General features: G+C 47.9%; 1 protein-coding gene across 1 annotated transcript in view; it reads right to left on the reverse strand.

The window, feature by feature from the left end:
* Nucleotides 1–17,021, reverse strand: part of CCDC191 (coiled-coil domain containing 191) — a 299,595-nt gene that overhangs the window by 255,118 nt on the left and 27,456 nt on the right. Inside the window, exon 2 of the mRNA XM_069635893.1 lies at nucleotides 10,706–10,744. Coding sequence (XP_069491994.1) covers nucleotides 10,706–10,744 — 39 coding nt within the window. The remainder of the gene's footprint in view (nucleotides 1–10,705; nucleotides 10,745–17,021) is intronic.

Below are 17,021 nucleotides of genomic sequence, written 5' to 3' on the forward strand. Positions count from 1 at the left end.
GCTAATATTTTTTTTAATTTTAAGTTGAGAAGTGTCATGGTAGCGGTTTCCCAATTTAAACAAAACCTACAAAATAAAATGGTCACCATGAAGTAAGGGATAAGTGAACTACATGTATCCCCTTGCCCCTTTCCAGGGTGGCCCTTGCCGCAGGAAGGTGTGTGACAGTAGGACAGCCAGTGATGCAGGAAGCAGCAGCAGGTAAGTGGGGCCTGGGATGGGGTAGCTCGGGGATTGGGTAGACGATGTGCAGGGGTGAAACTTGCGAAAGCCCTGTGAGGGGAGATGGTGCACTGGCCCCCCATTCCCCCAATTCTCAGCAGGTTCGAAATGCAGGCATTACCATGAGGTCACTGATTTGCTAGGAGGGTCCACGATGTGGCCTCCGTGATGCTAATTCATATTAGTTTCAAATGGAATTGGTTGCACTTAGTTAGGGAATTCTCTCAATGTAGATCACAAATAGGCTTGAGAAGTCGCTACTTAGGGAGTTCAATATTCATATTTGAGATTTCTCTTATGCCTTAGGGAGATATCATCTGCTCTCCATCTCTGCCTTTTAGTCACCGGGAGGATATCTCAGGGGCAACGTGCTCGCCTAGCAAGCAAGACGGCGTGGAAAAACACTGGTTCGGCCCCCGGGTCCGTGCTTATAAACCTCTGGGTATTCAGCGCATTATTAATAACCAATTATAATAATTACAGAAACTCCTAACTTGTCAAAAAAGGTTTCCTCATAACTGATATGCATTAGAAGTACCCTATGTTTAGTTTCAGCATTTCCTGTTCAAACAAGACTGCTTTCTGCTAGTTTAATGAGCAAATATGTTGAATTGCTTTATACTTTTTGAAACTACCTTCCCTGGAAATAAAAGTATGTACTTTGAACTGGCCATCAAGAAATTTTAAAAAAACGAACTTCATATTGTTTTAAAATCTAGACTGAAAAAGCATTAGGCATTTGAATGTGGTGTACACTTAACTTTAAAAGTTACTTTTAATGCAGCTATTTCTACAACACCCAGTAGTCCGAGCCCTGGATACCAATTCGGAGAACACTAAAGGCCAGCAAAATAAATATTTTGTTATTTTTTTCTGATCACCATGTCCCAATACGGAAATATTTTGTATCCAGCCTTCTCTGGAGAGTAGACATTAACATTCAACAGGCCCATGCATGGCGTCTCAAGACTGGGCTTCTCAGGTAAGGAAATCTGTCAACCCCATTATGCTCAACAATGCTGCACACTGGGTCTCTATTGGTGGCAACACAGAGAGCTCAAATCCTTAACATTGATACAAATTAACAACATTTCGGGGACCACACAATCCCCACAATAACTGCATTTATTAGGAAGGCCTAAGCACGTTGATAGTGCATGTCCACCCCGGTCACCTCAGTTCGACTCCTTCTCGCCTCATGGTTGGGAAATGGCTTTGAACTGCCAACGATTTTGCTTTTTTTTAAAATATTCAAATCTTTTTTTGTGTGTTCGAATCTTATTGTGTATTTTCAAATTAATAGAAAAATAACGACGAGTTGGAATCAGATCACTGAACTCGCAGCATGTACTTGGTAATGAAATCTAACCAGGTTATACTCATTTATTTCATTAATTTGATATTTATATAGCGCGCTTAACCAGGAGGCATCTAGGCACTGAATACATTTCCACTCAGCAGATTCATTTCAAGCTTACAACAAACTCCCTCACCCTGCCTCCCCAGTACCCCCCTGGTTCCCAACCCCGGCGCGCTCCGCAGCACTTCTTCTCTCAGTCTCTGAGCAATGAGTCTCTCGCTGACTAGCGTCACAGGGTTATATCACTTACGACAGGGTTAGAAGCCCCCAAGCTAGGGGGGCACGCGTAGTCCTCGTTTGTGTCCTTAATATATTGTAGAAAGGCTTCCCACTTCTGTATTATGCAGCATCCAAGTCATTTGTTCACTGATAAGGAGTTGCCACATGCCTCTTACCCAGTCATCCAGTGTTGGGATTTGCGGGGACTTACACCGAACGGCTATGGTGGTTCTGACTACAAGCCGCATCAATCGGTTGAGGGGACCACCAACCCTCAAAACAGAGCTCCGGAGAGCAGGGAAGTCGCAGGTTGGTCATCTGCTTGAGGGGGTCTACCACTACTTCCCAGTACCATCTCAGCGCGGGGCAGTTCCACCACATATGTATGTGCCTGCCGCTGCGCATGCCCGCCAGCATAGCCCGGAGTCGCTGGAGCCAATGTGAGACGCCCTCACCGGGCAGATGCACCACCTTGCTAGCATTTTATAGTTTTGTTCAGCGTACTATGCACTGTCATCTTTTTGTGGCACCTTTGCAAATGTCAGCCCACTGCTCTCATCTATCCCCTTGCCTCTGTTGTTTTACCATCCTCTCGCATACGAAAGTGGTTTCTCCCACCCTCAACCATATAGCTGTGATATTAGGCCGGTCGAGCCCCCCGGGGTAAAGTCCAATCTTTCAAATGCAGTAAGTGGTCTTGTGGCTCCCATTGTATTACTACCCTGTAGTACCCAGTGTCGTAGCTGCAAGTATGTGAATTGTTCTCTCTCAGAGATCCCAAAGGTGTCTTTGCACTCCAGAAAACACCTGATGTTGCCTCCCTCAAACATATGCGCAATGTACTCGCAGCCTCCCACCTGCCAAGCCTGGCAGACATTATTACTGTATGCTGGTGTGAAGCTATTGTTATGGTGAATCGGGGTGGCAGGGCCTGGGAAAGTTGTCCGCTCTAATCCCTCCGCAAGCGCATCCCAAACTCTAAATGTTGTGAAAGTAGATTGGAGCTCACACAAGCCCATGGGGCGATCCCGGTGCAGAATCCACAACATACATCGCAGGGGCTTGCCCGCTACTAGCTCTTCCACTTGTTTCCACGGTTTTGTCGATTGCGGATCGACCCAATCCCGCACTATCCGCAATTGCGATGCCTGGCAATATTTTCGAAGGTTCTAAGAGTTAAACCGCCTCCCCCCTTTGGCCTGTATAATGTAATAGCAGCAATCCTAGCGGGTAGATTTTTCCATAAGTACTTTTATCTCTCTTTAGTGCTTCCAGCACCTTTCTGGGGACCATTATAGGGAAAGTCTGGAATAGGTATAAAGGTTTTGGTGGCATAGTCTTTTGTATTACTGCAGCTCTGCCCAAAATGGATAACTCTTGCGAGCTCCATTTTAACAGTTTATCCTTGATTTTGCCTATGGCCTGCAGGTAGTTTGCGTCATACAAATCCCTTGTTCGCGCTGTGAGGGGTATGCCCAAGTATCATATGGCCTTGGTCATCCACCTAAATGGAGTAGTGCCCCATAGACCCTGCACTCTTTGGCTTCCCAAGAATATATTCAGCTCTTCATATTGATCAAGGTTTATCTTAAACCCTGAGACCGCCCTGTAACTTTCTAAAAGGTCAAGTGTCGGTGGGAGCGACTCCTCCGGCCTTGATAGCGCTAAGAGAATATCATCTGCGTACATTACCACTTTATGTTCCGACCCTTCATAACCTATCCCATGAATTTCCTTTATGCGCCTGATTAGCTCTGCCAATGGTTCCACTGAGAGTGCGCAAAGTAGGGAAGAAAGTGGGCACCCCTGTCGTGTGCCCCTGCTTACCCCAAAGCCCTGAGAAAGTTGCCCATTAACCGCCACACTTCCCCTTGGAGCGCTGTATAGTGCAAATACTCCCTTTATGAATTTCTCATCCAGGCCAAATGTATGTAGTACTTTCCGGGGATATCCCCATTCCACCCAGGCAAATGCCTTTTCGGCATCACGCGACACTAGCGCGGCTGGGATCTTTTTCTTATGTGCAATGTAAATGAGATGTATGACCCGTCTGGTGTTACCATCCACCTGCTTCCTGATATAATTCCCGATTGGTCCGTCGTCACTACGTGCAGCCAGGACCGGGTCAAGCCTAGTCGCTAGGATTTTGGCACACAGTTTTATGTCAGTATTTAGCACCGCTATAGGACGGAATGATGCGCAAAGACTCGGGTCTCTGCCTTCCTTATGGATCACTGAGATCCTCGCCTCTCTCATTGAGCCCGGGACACGGCCCTCTCTCCAAATTGTATTGAATAACATATGAAGTGGCCCCATGAGCTTGCTGGAAAAGGTCTTATGAAATTCCGGTACAAACCCATCTAACCCTGGTGCTTTGCACACTTTTAGGTACCCCATGGCATTCAGAATCTCTTCCTATGTTTTACCTCTCTCTCTCTGCGCTGCCGTCAATATCGGTAGGCTGCATCTGCTCAAAGAGGCTACCATCAGGCCAGGCTCAGGGGAGTCACAAGTGTACATCTCTCAATAAAAGTCATCGAATACCTTGCGCGTCTCCAGTTCAATGGTGAGCGAGCTCCCACCAGCAGTTCGCAACACGCCTACCGGCCTCTTATTAGCTCGGGCTTTAAGCTGCCAAGCTAAACGTCTGCTTGCCTTGTTCCCCTGTTCATAATATAGTTGCTTTGTTTTTAATAAGGTGAATTCTGCTTTTTCCCCTTAATTAGGTTAACCTTGCTTCTAACTGCTTGAAGTTTTCTATAGATTTTTCACGAACTAGTTCCCCTTCCAATTCTTTCAGCTGTGTTAATAGGTTCTCTAGCTGTAGCGCTTGTGCTCTTGGAATCCCTGGCCCCTTCAAAATTATCACACCTTTAATATATGCCTTAAATGCCTCCCAGGATATCTCCTCCCTGTTCTTGTGTGCATATTGGATCATTAAATATGGAGATTTTAATCCTCAAGTAGGAGGGTTTGTGCTCCCTCGGTGGCAGGTTCCACGTGATAAAAATTGGGGCATGGTCCAAGTATGTAAGATTGCCTATTTCTGCTGCTCTTACACCGGCTATAGATCTCGCCCCCACCATGATGTAGTCTAGTCTAGAGTACACTTTGTGCAACTGTGAATAAAAAGAGTAATCGCACGCAGTGGGATTCAAGTGTCTCCAGCTGTCTACCAGCCCTGTCTCCTAAAATCCTCCAATGAGGGTCCTGGGTGGCTGAGTTGTGCTCATACATGTGTGTGCCCCATGAGATATCCCAATTGGGGTCAAACGTCAGGTTGAGATCTCCTCCTAGCAGTATCTCTCCCGATGCAAACTCAACTAGTTCTTTTAACACTGCACAGCAGACCTTGTTTTGACAGTTCAGTGCATATATCGAGGCTATTGCAAAAAAGTATCCCACTGAACCACCCTTCTACAAATAGATACCTTCCTCTCCTGTCTGATTTGGTCTTTACCAAGTTGAATTGTACTTGTTTGCTCACTAAAAATGCCAGCCTTCTTACTCTTGTTCTTTGCTCATGAAAAGAAATGGTGCAGGAAGTCTTTTGTGCAGTGTCTAAGCGTGTCCCTATTAACTAAGTGCATTTCTTGCAAACATGCTCTGCAAGCGAGACAGCTTCAGAAGAGTCTACCTCTCCTTTGCAGAGTGTTAAGGACCCTAAAGTTATTTGTCAGAACTTTAAAAGATGTAGCATTAAAAAACAAAGTGCATGGGTCAGCTGAGAGTTCAATCCCTTTGTTTCAACATCCCTCTCTCGATGAACCTGTAATGTGACTGTGGGCATACCGCTCCCCCAACTTCCCCCGTCCCCAATTCCCCAACCAAATTCTCCCCAACAAACTAGAGGCGAGAAATGGAGGTAGTCTACCCCATACCACATTTCTAAACATCCTATCATTGGGCAGAACTAAGGCCCTCAATTCGATACCCTCGTGAGAGAGGCGCCGCCTCCACTGACATCGGTCTCTGCCTGTGTTGCTTCCATCGGGCCTCTGGCAATTCTGAGAGACGTGTTTGTGGACTGCGCTCCCCCCTGGAGTCTGGCAGGCCATGTGGCCGCCTGCTCGAAGGGATCCTACACTAGTGTCTGTTGCTCATCTCACTCTGCTCGCTTACTGGTTGCAGCCCCAGTATCTGCACCGCCTCCTCTGGTGTAGTGCAGCTTGTCTCTTGGTTGTTCTAGGTGAAGACCAGTCCGAAATGGAAGGCCCCGCAGTAACTGATCCCTTCCTTTTGCAGCTTTCCTGTGATCTGCCGAAAGGTCTGCCGTTTCTGTAGGGTGATTGCAGCCATGTCCTGAAAGATCAGTAGAGACAGCTTGAAAAGATATGGTTCCCATGTTCCTTGGCTCACGCAGCATCTCCTCCATCTGATACAAGTGAAATTTCATAATTATGTCTCTGGTCTGGGCCTTGGGTCCCCTTCTCAGTGGGCCCACCTGATGTACACAGTCCAAGGTAATCCCTTCTGCGGCAAACTCCAGGACTTAAAGACTTGTTGGACCCAGCCTCGAAGATCAGATCCCTCCACTCCTCCCGGGGCACCCCGTATGTGAAGATTCTCCCGTTAGTGCCCGTTTTCTAGGTCCTCAATAGTTGTCATGAGAAGGGACATATCTTGCTTGGTGCTACCTAGCTCTCCTTGGAGACAAAGAATGTCCTCCTGTAGCAACTGCAGCAATGTTTCTGTGTCTCCCACTTGTGAATTAAGTTGATTTGTGTCTTGCACTAAATCAGCAATTTACTTTTTTAGCTCTTCTGTGCTGCTCTTCTCGGCTAGTAGGGACTGCGTGAGATCTTCCTTCGGCTTAGTTTTAAGACTCTGGATGCCATTTTCTCTATTGGATCTTCCGCTTTTATTAATTCCACCCTCGAGTTCGAGGGTTGTCTCGCCACCGCTGCTTGTCCCGGTATAGACCACAGGTTGCTTAATGTCTGGTCTTGTGTGCCTCGATGCACTGATCTGCTTTGCAATATCCACTATCTTCGCGCATTCACTAGGAGTGATTTCCTTTGGTAGTGAGTGCCAGTACAAATCTGCTGCTGCTCTTACCGGATCACGTCAGTAACCCACCACTTCAGTATTCCAACCTACGTGCAACTACTGTATGTGCCTGTGCTTGAGCATTTGTTCTGACTCTTGTGCGTTTTATCCACCATGAACTTGGGCTGGGCGCCCTGCCGTACAACTGCTGATGTCCGCCAAGTTATGCCCGCCCTGCCAGTTCAGCACTCAACAGTGTTCCACTACTGCTCTGATCACCTTTGCAATTCAGCTGGTCTTCCTGTCTGCCTGTCGCTGTGCTTTCATACAGTACAGACCAAGAGCTGGGCCTTCAGGGCTCCTCCGGGACCATACTCTGCCAAAGCTCCTATGAGAGGGGGGGACTGCTTATGCCCCTGGTGGTCCTCTTGTCCTCTTGCCTTCCCTGCTTCTCTACCACATGCAATGTGTCTGTGCTGGTAGAGTTCTTAGCACAGGCTGGCCTCCCCTGCTGCTCTTCAAATGTTGTTTTGTATGGCATCTCTGTTTCCTGGGGCCCTTCAGAGATCTCCAGCTGCGTGCATACGACTTGTTCAACTAAGCATTCTTAGCAAATGTCTGTTAATCGCATCAGGAGGCAGTCGTCTTTGGCTTATACTTCTGACTAGTATCTTCCTTGTTGCTTTATTTTCTGTTTATTTTCCAATATTGTCCACCACCTGTGTTCCAGCCTTTGTTTGCAGTTATGGAAGTCTCATATTTTGAGCACCCGCTCCGTTTACTGCTTTGAGAGCCTCCTCTTGCTTGGGGCCCACCCTTGGCACCCCCTTACATAGTCACGTCGTAGTGCACTGGAATGTTTTGGCCTGCCAGGCCCGAACCGATGCAGTGCTGGGTGCTCGTCACTGCATGCTGTAGAGTAGGTCGTAGACTCCTCCCTCCTCAAACTAAATACAGGTAACATGCCAGGCTGATCAATGGTTCCAGCATTGCAAAAAGCTGAATTATAGCCATGAATATGTAAAAACGTAGTCGGAGAACTGGACAGAAAATAAGTTAAGTATAAAAGTAGATTTTTTTCACCATTTTGTAGCTGAACAGACCATTCAGGCTGAACAGGCTCAGATAGATTCTAAGATGGATGCCAAAAAAACAAATTGGCTTTGGGACCAGGTGTCAAAAGCCCTTATTCATGCAGACGATTGAGTATTCTTTGGCAGCAGTCCACTGTAGACAAGCATGTCTGGTATTGTATATTTAAATTTCTTGGCAGGAAAAGCACAGTATCGTCTGTCAAGTGACTTTGGCAGGTCTCGAAAATCAGATATGGGGCTGCTTTTGGAAGACATCTAAGGATTTATAATGTGGTCCGGCTGAGTATCACACTAGCATATCACTATTATGTGTCATTCAAATAGTGCTTGCCAAGGTAAAGTCATGTGGGCTTGGTAATTGACAAGCAAGCCAGCCAATTGGAGACTAAGAGGGTTTATATGCTAGTTAAGACAGCCAATTGGAAATGTACCATGAATTATTGCATCAGCCTGAAAAGGCCTATATTAGCAAGCCGATTGTAGGAGATCTCTGTGCCTTCAAGTCTGTCTTCTGAACCTGTATTAAAGATTACATTGAAACTGCATCCGGGCTTCCGTTTCCAGCCTCTGTCTTTGTCCTGTCTCCAGTGCCTGAGTCCACAGATATCAAAGCTGGGGGTGTTGAGGGTCCCCCTTTACAATGCAGTCTCTGAGAGCAACTTAGATTGCGGGCTGCAGGTGCTCTGGTGGGAATAGTCAGCACTGTCTCTGCCTCCTCCTACCTGATGCACTTGCCTGCTGTGTCTCCGGTTACCGGGAGCTCAGTTTTCTGCTGGGCGGCAAGGCCAACCCCCGAGTGTTGGGGACCTGGATTATGTGTTGCTACGTGGTCGGCTGAGGATTGCCTACAGTGGCACACACCCCCTCAAACCCCCCGCCTCCACAGGTGTGATGGTTTCTATGATCATTGTCTGCCAACAGTCTCCCATTCTCCTATTACCAGGCGCTCCGGTATCTGCTGAGCCTCATCTGCTGGGCAGCGATGTTCCTTTCTAACGCTGGTGGCCTGGGCTTAATGCTGCAGCGAGACCGCTCATCCAGTTCACCATAGGCCTGAGTGCATTTTCTGCCTGGATTCGGTGCCTGTTCCACCTATGGGTACTGGAGCGACTAGTTTCGGCAGCCGTTTGCGACGGCCCCTATAACGCCCCCAAAAACGTTTTATTAGAATATTATGAACCAAAGATAAAACTTCTGTGTAACACAGTCAGCTTTTAGAATAGTTTAAAATGTAGAACAAAAGCATACAATTCCCCTCTCAATACAGCTGCAACAACAGTCATTTTTCCAATAGAAAAGCAATAAGCCCCCTAACCAGAGAAGAAAATCAATAAAAAAACTCCCACCAACTCGACCCCCCATCCACATCTATCTCCATCCTTCTTCTGAAAACCCATGACTCTATCGCCCCCAACCATTCCCAGCAGGTTCTTTATGACAAGTTGGCCAAGCGCTCTGAGCCCAGGAAAGCAATTAAAGTCCCTAATCCTATTCTTAATAAACTCCAGGAACCCACCCCATTTCTGAAATAAATAATTTCACCTATTATTTAGGCCCTATTTCACCTTCTGACAAATAAAGAGCATCCAGATACTTTTCATCCAATGCTCAGTGGATGGAATCCGGGTTGATGTCCATGCTGCTGCAATGGTGTTCCTTGCTACTACCAGCATCAGCCTAAGGAGTTGAACTGAACTACAACCCACATGAACCACACTCTTATCCGCCAGCCCCAACCAACAGATCCCTGGGGAGCACCAGAATGCCATCCCAATCACTCTCTGTAAAATAGGTGACAAATCTGACCAGTAAACCTGTAGTTTGGGGCAGCTCCACCAGAAATGCAGATAAGCGCCTGCTCCACCACAACCCCTGCAGGACAGTCCACAAGCCCCCCTTTCCATGCGTACTTCCCTTTCCGGAGTGATAGACCACCTTGTCATGTGAGGAATCCGAGGGCATCCCCCCTTCACCTCCCCTTTGATCTTCCTCTCAGGTGGACAGGGAAAGGTCATTGCTTTTGGATCCTGACCCTGGGGTGGATATGCGAGGGAGGATCAACTGGGTGGAGGGACCTCAGGGAGTGGGGAAGAGGATGTCTTCAGATGAGACATGGTATCCCCCTGTCCCGTATGAGAATGCGTCCTACCCTCCCCCTGCCTTTGTAGGGTATTGTCAGACTTGATCCCTTCCACACATACACACTGTGCCACAATCATATGCCTTTAAGACTGGGACGAGGAAGGGGGAAACTAGGAGTGATGCACACTTCTAGTCAATTTCACCACTGTGATACTGAGACAAGGAAGATGACTATGGAGGGTCAGGCATGTACAGTTAATTGGTACAAGTATGGCCAGGCAAAGGACTCACACCAACAACTTTAGAAAGTTGGCTTGAGCGGTTTAGAGGATCCTGGATAGGCTGCCATTCATGCCCCAACAAATGGAAAATGCAATGTGTCTGCCGGGCTTAATCAACGAAGATCCTCGTTGGTACATGCGGCTCAAGGATTAGTCCAGGTGACTAATGCCCTGCCACCTCCAGCAGAATTTACCATGATTCACAGAATAATACATGAAAGAGAAAAAGGGCCCTTTATGGGAGAAAAGGAGAATGGTAAAGAAATAACTCAGAGAGACAGGCAAACCATCATAGATAGAAACGACAGCAAACTCAAGAGATAATTGCACCCCGTCCCTGGATTGTGAGGTCTGGGCATACCCGATGCAGATTCCTTTCATAAAGTGCTTAGATTATGTAAATCTTACCAGAGTTTGTAATCATAAGTTTATTGTAAATTCAACCATGTATGACTCACCTTAATCCAGTGGTCCACGTTGTCATAGTCCACAGATGGCTGTGAATGATAAAGAAGGACAATGTTAAGTTACTAAACCGTTGCTGGGACCATCCTAGTAAACCTATAAACTAGTTCAACACAGCCAAAGATTCTCATAGTTCACATGTGCTGCACTGTCAAGGGAAATAGTGTGCACAGTAACAAACAAGGCCCTACATTGTCTTGCTTAGTTATCACATGGTCATAACTATACAAGACCACCTTACCTTGCATGTAGTTTCTTAGATACCCTGTGACTGTTGCATTTCAGATGACGACATGTAAAAATAGTTCTTGTGTCCTCAAATGCATTTCATTACTGACAAACCACCCATGTTCCCAATGTCTTTGTACTGGGAGTTTCCTGTGCACCCCATTGCATGTTACTTGCCTCTCTGTGCATCTTTATGGTTGCCATAATGTATGCAATGTTGTTCAGCTCTTCAATCCATTTCAGTGAGGCGTGTGTGGTGGTGGCTCCATTATCAATTCATGTGCAATTATGTGGAATTATGCAATCTTTTAAACCCCCATTCATTTAGGGTCAATTCTAAGGGACTAAAACATCTGTATGTGTTGGAGGACATTCCGGGTGCATCAACCCCACTCCATTCTCACAAACCTATCACTCCTGGTGGTAGCGTAGCCCTATACAATCACAGCATACTATTCAGGTGTCCGAGTATACTTGTAGGAGTGATCAGGATAATGTGGGCATTGTTTCAGCCTTTCACATCTAAGAGCAATCTAAAGGGCATTAATGGGTTATTTTAACCCTCAATATTGAAATCCTTCAAGTGGCGGTCCACCAGGTTATCCTCTGTCACGATTACTATTCATTATTTATAGGATACTCAAGGCAGATCTACAGAATACAGGAACTCAAAAGTGTTTATTACATTTGTCAGGATGGGAGTGGCATTAACGCCAATGGCGAATGCGGGTTTAGCATCAAAAGAAAATGGTGCTCCTAACATTAAGTACTCTAAGAAAAAGGTGACAAATGGGAACTAACTACAGTGTGTTATAATATGATGTGGCATTTATAACGGGCCTGTACACAAGTATTTTTAGGCGCAAGATTTCATATCTGCTAGGGATACTGGACCCCTATGGCACTCTGCCATCCAGCATAGCTGGCCACATATCCTCCCTAGTGTGTCTCTGGTTGGATATATGGGTTCCTGTTCCTTCCCTCTGCTCTGGGTACCTTCTGTATAGAAACTAACTTCCGGTGGATTCCAAGATGGCGGCCGCGGCGAGGAGACGTGCTTAGAGGTCTCTCCTGCCGGGCCGTATTTATATTTTATTTATTTGTAACGTGCACCATCAGGCCCGGGGGCATCAGGGCGCAAAACTTAAGATTATTTACATACATAGTTACATACAGGTATTTACAGCAGTAGTTAAAGTGATGAGATATAAGACAGACATGTAAAACGAGCAGGGGTCATTACATTGGGATCAGAACATGACATGGAGAGTAGACGAAGGTCATAGTCTTAACCAAGATCGGCTAGTAGAATATGTCAAAAATTAACAAAGAATCAGAGGCAGGATCAGGCGACTGCGAACTGTGGTGCATGGAGCAATAGCGGAATGTCTCCGTTCTGAGCAAAGAGCCATGATTTTGTTTTCAACTTGAAGGTGTTAAATGAGTCCTCGGGTCTGACGGTAGCAGGGAGAGAGGTCCATAGCTTAGATGCTAGGACAGGGAAGCTCACGCCCCCAGCTTTTTGACATTTGAGCCTTGGGATCGATAGGCAGTGAGTCTGGGCGGTTCTTTGTGGTCGGGTGGAGGTGTGGAGGGAGAGTCGGTTGCAGATGTGCCGTGATTATAAAGCACTAAAAAAGAAGCATTGGGTTTGAGAGATACCACCTCTCTCGGTCAGCAGTACCGGCGTGACAAGGCGACTCCGCCGTGATTGTGTGGAGACGCAGAGGCAGGGGGTGAATGCACATACTCCACCAGAGCGTTACCCCAGGACAGCACCAAGGAAATATTACGTTTGGCGCGAACCTCGCTCCAGATCTGGAGAGCTGAGCTGGATTGCTGGAAGATTGCACGGACACCCTGTGGCGGCTCCAATCCCGGCAGAGGAGTAGTACTACTAAAGAGAAGGAGAGAGGAACGGGAGCAGCCATGGACGAGGGGAGAGGCTCTGCTGGTGGAGCCAAGGACAAGGCGGCCTGCTGCTTGGGAGGACTGGCCACACGAGGTGACCCCCCTTGGAAGTAGGCATCCCGGGGCAATGGGAGCCGGATCGGCCCACAGGAGGCAAGGAAGGAGTGCCCCCAAGGGAAGACCACAGGGGCTCTCCACGCCTGCAATCATCGCAGGCTAGGTGGAGGGGTTCGCCACACAGACAACGGAGGACAGGGGACGGAGCATCGATATATCATCAGGGGGAGAGCGGGTACCAGGAGCTGTTGCAGGACAGGGGTGCACAGCAACAGCGACTAAGGGGTGACACGGGCGGTCCCCTTTGGCGGGGACGTGAGAACCCGGATGGACCTGCAAGCCCCCCCCCAAAAGGTAACCAGCAGCCACGTAGCAACAGAGGGGGCCCCACCAAACCACCCGGTAATGGAAATGTAGGCTGGGACCCTCCCTCAAAACCACCCCAAGAGTCCCCCTAGAATATCGGGACAGACCGCAGTCTTCCCGTCCTCTCCACATAGTGGGAGATGAGAGAACATAGGGGCCGGCCACGGAGGGACCCATCAGGAGACCAGTGCCGCGCCAGAGATTGGGGCCCCCTGACAGAACAAAGTAGAGGACCGCCGCAGATTGGAGGCAGACGCTTGTAAAGAGGGGATGGGGACACTCCTGGTCACTCATACCATCCCCCACCCTTCCGGGGCATATTGACGAGAAGGTCAGGCAGCGGAGACTGTTGGAATGCCACTGCACCTGAGGAGATTATCAATGCTCCAGAGGTACTCCAGTCAGGCGGCCAGGGCTTCGGGGGGAGCAGAGAGGGCATAACAGAGGTGCAACTCCACAAGCGGAGGTAGTAGGAGAAGACTAGCAAGCCCACTCGTGCACACCCTCTCCCCCCCGGTAATAAGCACAGTTTGTGCAGAAAAGCACGGCAAGCCGCAAAGAACATGCCCTGGTAACAGGCACCTCCAGGGGAGAGAAAACAGGAGGAAGGAGCAGCACAAGTAAAGGTGATAACAGAAGAGAGGGCCCCCATCCGAGGAGGTCAGAGGATCGTAACTGGCGCTAAGATGTCAAAGACAAAAGGGAAGGGGGGGTTGCCAGGGACTCAAACCCAGACATCCAAGCAGGATGTGAATCTGGTTCAGATGTGGTCCGCCGACAACTCAGTCAGCACAAGAGGGAAAACACACGCTGAATCATCTGAGGAACAGAGTCAGACCCCTCCACAGTCAACACAGGCCTCGAAGGAGGACATGCAGACGTGGTTCCGAGAATTACAGGACAAATTAATTACCACGGTACAAGATCACTTTACAACTATGAGAGATGGCATGAAGCAGGCGGTACAGGAGCTGAGGGTAGACGTATCAAAACTCGAAGAGCGAACAGACCCGCATTTTGTACTATTCTCTCCAGAGTAAGAGGAAGCGCAGCAGCACAGCGAGACACAAGAACATTTGGTGTGCTTAACAAACAACTTAAGAGTTGCAATGAGAGGACCTGGAAAATAGGTCCCGAAGGTCGAATATACGCATAAAAAAATATGGTGAAAGTGGTGGAAGACAAGGACCTCAAGACTGCAGTGCAAGAAGTCTTCAGAAACATATTGGTAGTGGAAGAGGCTGAAGACATCAAAATTGATAGGGTGCACCGGGTGGGCCCTAAAAGGACAGACGAGCCGTGGGAACACCCCAGAAACGTGCTGGTGGCCATGTCATCGTACCCCCAGAAAGAGCAGATTCTGAGGAAGGCAAGAGGGATGGACCACATCAGGATGAATGGAGAAATCCAACTGTATCAGGACTTGACCCTGGTGACTCTACAGAAGAGAAGGGTGATGGCACCTGTTGTTAAGGAACTGGTATCGAGGAAGATTAGGTACAAATGGACATTCCCCTTTGTTCTCCTGTAGGAGGGACTACAGGTGACGGACATCAAGGAGGAGGAAAGGGACGACAGGCACCAACGGACAAGGGAGGAGACTTGTAGGAAGCCATGGGAATGGAAAACAGTGCAACATAAGAGGAAGCAGTTGGAGGGAGGAAAGCGCTGACTGTAAAGTGCACTTGCAACCCTAGAAAAGAACTAAAGGCCCATGGCGGAAGGGAAGCAACGCTGGACCGTAGAGGAAGGGGGAAATAGGCGACCCAAAAGACCAACAGGAATCGCAGCCTGGCGAGGGCACCTTCACCGGAATTCTACAATCTTAGAGGTAATGCAGGGTTTAGGATTCCCCATGGAGTTATTTCCGAGTAAGCAGAGGGCCAGGAGTGACGGGCTGAGCGCCCTAGTAACCCTAGGTCCCTGGGCCCTCCTCGGGACAGTTGTTAAATCTTTGGGGGAGTTACAAGTTTGGAGGGGGGGTGGAGGGAGGGGGTCCGGAAGGTAGATCAGAAGCAGACTGCGGGGGGAGGCATAGCATTCACAGTATGCACCGTCCCTGGGGAAGCTGAGAATCCTAAAGTTTAATGTCAGGGGTCTAAATACCCCCGTAAAAAGTAAGAAAGTAGAGCACCTGCTGAGAAAGGAGAGGGGGTGGGACGTTCTAATGTTACAAGAAACCCATATCAGACTCCAGGACTAAGCAAAGTTACGTCTAAGGGGCTTGAAATTGATAGTGCAATCCAGTGCTATAGACAAAAGAGCAGGGGTTTTGATAGCAGTTCATGAGGGTAGGAATACACAGCTACAAAACACAACGGTGGATAAGATGGGGCGATACGCATTTGTCAACACCCCAATAGTTGGGTTGCGACTCACATTAGCCTCTATATACGCACCTAATACGGGGCAAGATAGCTTCCTGCGGGAGACACTGGGGAATTGGAGGAATTTGCAAACGGGGGAGATAATTCTGGGTGGGGACTTGAACCTGGCATGGCATCCAGCAACAGATAGAAGTACAGGAGGTCACCAAGGGAAAGGGGCCCCCACAAAACATCTTCGCCAAACGATGGGCCACCTGGCGCTCCGAGATGTGTGGTGGGAACTCAAAAGCCAGAAAAGCGGATTCCCGCACTATTCCCGTGTATATAACTCAATGCCGAGGATTGACTACTTCTGGGTCTCAGTGGGGTCAGTGGGGGTAATTCAAGTAATGGAAATAGGCCAAATCCCGCTATCAGATCATGCCCCCTTATGGTTGGATGTAAAGACATCAAGCAGAAATAGTGGGCTGTGGAGATGGAGGCTTCCACAAGAAATTCTACAAGATCCCATCTTTGGGGACTCAAGCAGGGAAAAGATAGAAGAATACTTTGCCCACAATGACACAGGGGAAGTCAAGCTGGGAACGGTGTGGGAGGATTTCAAGGTGGTTATGAGGGGCCATATGATTGCCTTGAAAGTGTCTAAAGATAAGCAGAGGTACTTATGGGAAAAGGAGCTGGAAAAGAAGTTAACAGACATACAAAGAGAACTTATGCGGAAACCTACAGTAGGCCTGAAGAAGGCTTTGAGACATTTGCAGGGTCAGTTAGATGTGCTTGGCACAAAAAAAGCAGCGAAGGGTCTCCTCCACCTCCGACACTGGCACTACACGAAGGCCAACAAGGCCGATAAATACTTAGCAAGACAGTTGCGAGTAAACAGCAAGAATTATCGATCAAGAACATAAGAAATTCACAGGGAGAGACACTAACACGCACTAGTGACATGGGGGAGGTTTTCAGAAACTATCACTAAGAGCTGTATGCGACGGGTAACCCGGACTGTTCAGACCAAGATACCTACTTAAATGCTATATCCATACCACAAATAACGAAAGAAGAGAGGGCGATCCTGGAAGGGGACATTAGGGAAGATGAGGTGAGGAAAGCAATAGCAGGGCTCCAGACGAACAAAGCACCGGGCCCATATGGGTTCTTGGCTGCATTTTATAAGAAATATGCGAACGTTCTGACGCCATTCTTAACAAAGTTATTCAATACATTCAAGGAAGAGGGGAATGTGACTTCATCTATGAATGAAGCCAAGGTACTTGTCTTCCACAAAGCAGGAAAGGACCCGTCCCAACCAGGATCATATCGCCCAATTGCCTTAATCAATTTGGACTGAAAACTTTATAGAATAATATTAGCAGCTAGATTGTCAACGCTCTTCCCCAAATTGATAAATAAGGATCAATCC

This window comes from Ambystoma mexicanum, chromosome 7p (assembly GCF_040938575.1).
Source record: "Ambystoma mexicanum isolate Mex_15411 chromosome 7p, UKY_AmexF1_1, whole genome shotgun sequence".
In the NCBI taxonomy this organism is placed as follows: domain Eukaryota; kingdom Metazoa; phylum Chordata; class Amphibia; order Caudata; family Ambystomatidae; genus Ambystoma; species Ambystoma mexicanum.